General features: G+C 32.2%; 1 protein-coding gene across 1 annotated transcript; it reads left to right on the top strand.

Moving 5' to 3' along the window:
• Nucleotides 1–349: 349 nt before the first annotated feature.
• Nucleotides 350–5199, top strand: LOC146540109 (CDK5 regulatory subunit-associated protein 3). Its single transcript, XM_085207332.1, has 9 exons — nucleotides 350–514; nucleotides 593–1006; nucleotides 1238–1390; nucleotides 1855–2076; nucleotides 2569–2685; nucleotides 3117–3272; nucleotides 3752–3945; nucleotides 4717–4888; nucleotides 5028–5199. Exons 1-9 carry the CDS (start codon nucleotides 509–511, stop codon nucleotides 5097–5099), a joined length of 1506 nt encoding a protein of 501 aa, XP_085063458.1. The 5' UTR covers nucleotides 350–508; the 3' UTR covers nucleotides 5100–5199.
• Nucleotides 5200–6533: the final 1334 nt, after the last annotated feature.

Genomic DNA, 6533 nt, shown 5'->3' with positions numbered 1-6533 from the left:
TAAGAAATTGTTTACGTTGAATTTTGCGCCAATGACCCGGTCCATGTAATAATAAAATCTATTAAGTATATATTATAAAATAATAGCAAAATGTTCACAAATAACGAAAATATTATAAATACGGATATTTGGATATTTTAAAATTTTATTTTTTACTTATAGCAGATATTAAACAGAGTTTGTAAAAACACAATTATATTGTTACATATAATTTTTATATTTTAAATTAAAATACTTACTTACGAAAGATTTTTTGTGGAATTGTAATTTGTTTTAAAAAAATAACATTTTTTTATTTTTTTTATTAATTAATAAAAGTGCGGTGCTAGTTGACAGTTGTATTTGACATTCGACAATTTTGGCTGCCAACAGACACGTCACTTTGGTGTTGTGAAGAAACAGAAAGTAGTCAGGAATGCTTTAAATATAAATTCTATTTAAATTACTTTTCACTTACTGTTAAATTATAAGAAAAAATATAATTTGTAACATAACTCACAAATTAAAGATGGATGTAAGTAGTGTGTTGTTATTAAAGTAATCAATGTAAACATATGTAATATTTTCTTAATTATATTTTTATCAATTTTAGGAGAGTAATATTCCAATAGATATAAATATAGGTAAGCTACAAGACTGGTTGATTAGTCGAAGACATGTGAACAAGGAATGGCAAAAGAGTGTCATTGCTGTTCGAGAGAAAATAAATAATGCAATCCAGGACATGCCAGCACATGAAGATATAGCTGCTTTGTTATCTGGTAGCTACATTAATTATTTTCATTGCCTAAAAATTATAGAGATCCTTAAAGAAACTGAAGCTGATACCAAAAACTTATTTGGTAGATATGGGTCACAAAGAATGAAGGATTGGCAAGATGTTGTAAAGAACTATGAGAAGGACAATTTATATTTAGCTGAATCGGCACAAATATTGGTTAGAAATATTAATTATGAGATCCCTGGATTAAAAAAACAAATTGCAAAAGAAGAACAAATGCAAGCTGTGAGTAAATAAAACATCATCATTTAGTCAAAGATATCCCCGCATACTGGTTGTGCCTTGTACACTGCTATCAACTTTGTGTTAGGGCATATATTGCACAGAATTCTGTTTTCTCTTGTTACAATAAGCCTGTCAGTCTTAATTGATCTACTGGTTATTAATTTCTTAACATTATCATTAATCAAATTTTGCAGTGCAAATATTAATTGAGTTCCTATTTACATTTTTCAGGAATGTGATAAAAAATATGCTGATTATATAAAAAATGAGGCATCCAGTAAAACAGAATTTTTAAATTTGTGCAAACAACTGGGCATTAAGGGAGATAAAATTAAAAAGGAACTGGTTGAAAGGTTGCAGGAGTTGCCTGATATATATGACAAGGTAAGATATCTTTGATTGATCAAATAAAAATAATAAAAAGCAATGCCTCTAGAATGGGAAAGGGAAAGTCTTAAAACTGAGCTTCCAAGGTCCCTCTGATTAGCAGGGTTGTTATGTACGGGATGCAGTGTGAAACTAAAAAAAATGATGATTTAGTTTATTTATTTATGTAATGAAAATAACTTTGAGGCAATGTGAGGCAGCAGGACGCTGCTGCTGCTGTTTGACTATAAGTGCTTGTGGATATGAATATGATAATAATGAGTGGGCTCCATAGGAAAGTAATTTACTTTTATTTCACAAAGTGTTGTTTTAATTCAATGGAAAGTGCATACCCTGCTATGCAGAATAAAGTTTGAACAAAAAAAACTATAGACAATATTTTATTATTGTGTACTGTCTGAATATAATAATGATAATTTAAAACTATTTAGAGGTGAATACAATTCATACACTATTTTCAGATAGGTAAATCACTAAAACCACTGAAGCCAGCAATAGAATTGTACAATGCATTCGTAAAATACATGCTAGGTGATGCATCAGAAGTTTTGCCGTTACTCCAATATGTTGTTGAACATGGTAATACAACTGTTTATGAGTGGACATATGGGGAACCTCCGTTGAGTGTTGAACCTGATCCCATTCATATTGAAGTTGAAGAAGAACATGGTGCTGGAGATCAGGTATTATGACTGAATGTTATGCAGTGGCACAGCAACTGTAAATATAACAATTCTGGTTTTGTTTTGATGTGGGAAGAAAGTGTCTTAACAATAGGCACCTCTGTCTCCTCTACTATATGTGGAATATAGCATGAAGATCTAAAAAATGATTTCAATTACATATGTTAGTACATAATTAAAAAGATTAATTATTAGAATTTTATCTAATGTAGAGGCTGAGTTGATGCAGCAGTCATAAACGTTTTTGAAATTGTTATTCATGTATTTTGAATTAGACAAATTTTGTCTGTTCTCAGGAGATATAAGAATTTTTTATATGGAATTTTAGGATTTCTGTGAAATTATTATTAGTATTCCTATTCAAAAATTATATGGCTTTTAAAGATTTTTCCAGAAAACAAAATATTTCCTTATTAATTATAGACCAATAATTATTGTGAACATATGCTTATAACTAGATTTGTATATAAATATTTTTTTTTTTATTTTCAGATAGATTTTGGAGATGCAGAAATAGATTTTGGTGGAACTGAAGCAGCTGAAATAGATTTTGGTGATGGTGATGCGGGGGAAATTGACTGGGGCAATGTGGATTCTGTAGGGGGAGAGGTGAGACTTATTATAATTACGTTTTTAAACTAAAATTTTCTATTTACAATAAGACATTTTGAGGTCATTGTAAGTTCGATTCTTACATGAAGCAATGATTTTTTTTTCCTATTCTGATATGGCAAAGTACGGCGTTGATGATGAAGATGATATCGCCACTCAATGCACAATGTATAGATGCTGCTGCTGCATGCTTCCTTTATCTAAGCTGCTACATGAGTGATACAATATGAAGCTAAAATAACTAGTGGCATTAAATATGTCTACCATTCTCCATTTTCGTACTAAAAAAATGTGGGGAGCAGCTACCTACCCTGCTGTGTGCAGGATACAGCGTGAAACTGATTTTCTTACTATCTCCTTAAAATACATTAAAATTTGAAATATAATTAAAATATTTCTAATGAAATCTTTATATATGTGTTTTTTAGGCCATACCAGTAGATATATCAGCCATATCCCTAGAAGATGCAGGCATAGTGGTAGAAGAACAAGGCATGGGCGGTGGTGTAGCGAGAGGGAAGGAAGCTCTCACGCTATTAGACAATACGGCAACTAGGAATCAGTTCATTGATCAGTTGGTTGAGGTGATTTGGTTTTGTTTGTATGTTGGTTTGTATGTGTGATGTTGGGTAGAGGGTCTCAAGTGTGTGATTGTATATGCAACAAGTTGTGGGTTCCATTTTTAATTTGAGGATATGAATTATTTAATAAAATTTTTGTATCGCTCTGGTATCGATTCAAAGCGCGCTTTGGTGAAATGAACGGATCTCGATAATGCAATACTGGGAGAATTCTGCAGAACGTGGATAACAAAAGTGTTTTAATGGGAACAGAGTATCTTAACACTAGAATCTCATGTTCCCTCTACTTACCACACTGTGCAAGATACAATGTGAAGTTTAAAGAAAAAGCTCAAATTTCAACTAGTACAAATGTAGCTTAACATACCATTTTTTTTAACAACACATTTTCAACTATTTAGTTCTAAACTATATTTTTTTTCCTAAGTGCGAAAAAATACTTTAAAATTTTTAAAAATAAACAATTTACCTTTTGTTCACAGCTAGAGTCGTTTCTAAAGATGCGTGTATACGAAACAAACGCGGCCAACGAAAGTCTTAGTTTCTCCCTCATGGAACAGCTACCGGCGGAGAGTGTTGAGGCTTTGGACAAAATGGAGAAAGCGGTCAATAACGCAGCGAGTGCGCTCACTACGACCGAAGTGACGCATTTGCATAATGTGAAACATTCGCCAAGGTTAGTTGTTTTTTAGGGTTCCGTACCTGAAAAGGTAAAAACCTAACCCTTTTACGATCGCTTTATTGTCTCTCTGTCAAGACGCAATCAAAAAAATAGGAGCTAGCGTTGTTTTTGCCGCATTTTGTATGAAATTCGCCGCAAAATTTTATAATTAACCTACAGGATACTTCCCATCGACCTACAATTATGAAATTTTTCGAGAAGTGAGAACTTACAGTGAAAATAAAAGGAAACGTAAAACACGAAAAGTAAAAAAATATTCATATTTCATTAAAAAAAAATCATTACAAAGCGATATTTGTAGTTAATTTTATACAAAATGAGTCCATATGCCTGCAAACGTAGGTTTGTCAACTTTTATAATTTTGAATTTGGTACAGAAGGCTCGGTTGGCGAGTAGGACTCACACTTTACCGGTTCTTTTTTGTGACGCGATGTTATCTGTTTTTTTTTTGTTTTTTATATATCGAGGCCGATGTGGCCCAGCGGTAGATGGAATTATGGGTATCATTTCCATGCGGGAAGTACGTTATTTTGTTGTCCTCCCTGTAGTAACAAGACAAAACGCGGCGTTGAGTTCAGTTACTCATCACGCAATTGCAAGCATCAAAGCATTGCTGGTAGGTGCGAAGTATGATAATAATTCATTTTCCCGAATGCTAATCAAACCCACTACCGTCGCGTTTACAGTCGGACTATGTTCCGTAGCGCAATGACGGCCTTATTTCATATAAAAAAGATATCTAAATCAAAGATTAACATTTACAGATACGTAGATGTGCTAACAGGCCAGTTACAACAGAAGTTGTCTCTCTGCGACAAGTTACGTCACTTAGCGTCTAGAGAGTTAGACCGTAAGGCCGCGGCGTTTAACCGCGCGGTGGTGTTACGGCCTCAGTTGGAACGATTGTTGGATAGGAGTAAGGAGTTACAGGCTAATGTATGTTGTTTTTTTGTTGTTTTCTATTTGTGGATGGTGGGTGATTAATGTTTTTTTAATATTAGGCTCTGTCTGTCTATGAACTATTGACTTATACAAATATGTTGTTTTTTATATAACAAAGTATGTTGTTTTTCAGATTGAAAGTGAAATTTCAAAGAAATACAAGGGTCGTCCTGTCAATATCATTGGCGGAGTTAAATTCTTATAAATATTATAAGAAATAATCTTTATTTTCTCAAATAGAATATTTTTCTATTGCATTGTTGACATAATTTGTTACAAATTATATTAAAGTCTATATAACTAAATTATCTTTTTTTTCGGTCCCTTCTAATGAAGTTGTTGTAAATATGTCGATAAATTATATTTTATATTCAAACCAATATTTAACCTCGAACAGGTTTAAAAAATATAAAAATCATATTCACAAGTAGTTTGATATATGCTTCTAAAAATTGATACTATAAACAACAGCAAGACACAAGGGTCCGACTGTAACATGACGGGTGTGGGTTCAATTCCCACTCAGGGTGAAGTAATATTTAATACAAGATGGAAGCGTCTGCGTTCCATTTACGGGAACAGCATACACGGTAAAATATTTCAAACCCATATCCAAAGAAATTAATCCTAATACTTCAATTCAATAGTTTTTTTTCAATTCACGGTGTTTATCCATACCTATATTTCGTTTGACGCAGTTACACATAGATACCAATAACGTAAACATATACTACTTCAGAAATACTACTAAAAGTTAAACAATTTTGAACTTTATCGCTAATACATATGACGAAAACACTCTGTATAACACTAGAGTTAAGGCACTCCGCCTTTTTTGACATACTTGTATGTTATAACACTTTAATGATAATAAATAAAAAAAAAAACGCATTTAAATAAACATAATTTTAATGTTTAACCGTAAGGATAATAGTAATAAGGATAGTAATAAGGATAATAGTAATAATACGGATAGTAGTAATAATACGGATAATAATAAACATAAGGCGCACAAGTAGCATCTTCTGTCTTTTTGGCCTCTCTGGAATCTTTTCTGGAAGTCGAACATAATTTCTGAGTAAACACTCCTGTGTATAGTTCATTCAATATAATCAACGTTAGAATGAAAATAATCGACTTATGTAGTAGAAACATCTAGAAGAGAAAAACATATTAAATTATTAAATATATATATATTTTTTAACATGAAATTAAATGTGTCAAGACATTCCGTCAGTCGCAGGAGCCCAAAAGTGCGACTGTAAATAATAGAGGTTGTGGGTTCGATTTCTACACGAGAAAATGAAATATTTAATATTGTCATTTCTCGTTGTTCTGGTAGCGAGGTAAAACGCGGCGTTAAGCTACGCCACTCAACACACAGTGCCTCCAGAATTTGGCTAGAAGTAGGGTGTATGTCTTAGTGGTCAGAGAGCTTGAACGATTTACAAGAGGTACCGCTTTATTATTATTGCTTTTTGCATTTTTACAAAAAAGATATATTGTAACAAAGTTCAGTGGCCAAAGATCACACACAAGTAATAATTATTATTTTGTAATATGATCGTTTTATATATTTATGTATGTAAAATTATTAAGTGCTATAAAAAATCTACCGCCATAAATTTTATTTTTTTAT

This window comes from Heliconius melpomene, chromosome 3 (assembly GCF_056956725.1).
Source record: "Heliconius melpomene rosina isolate 202511_hmr_F chromosome 3, ASM5695672v1, whole genome shotgun sequence".
Taxonomy (NCBI): Eukaryota; Metazoa; Arthropoda; class Insecta; order Lepidoptera; family Nymphalidae; genus Heliconius; species Heliconius melpomene.
Note: the sequence above shows the minus strand (reverse complement) of the source record. Positions and strands in the feature narration are given on the sequence as shown.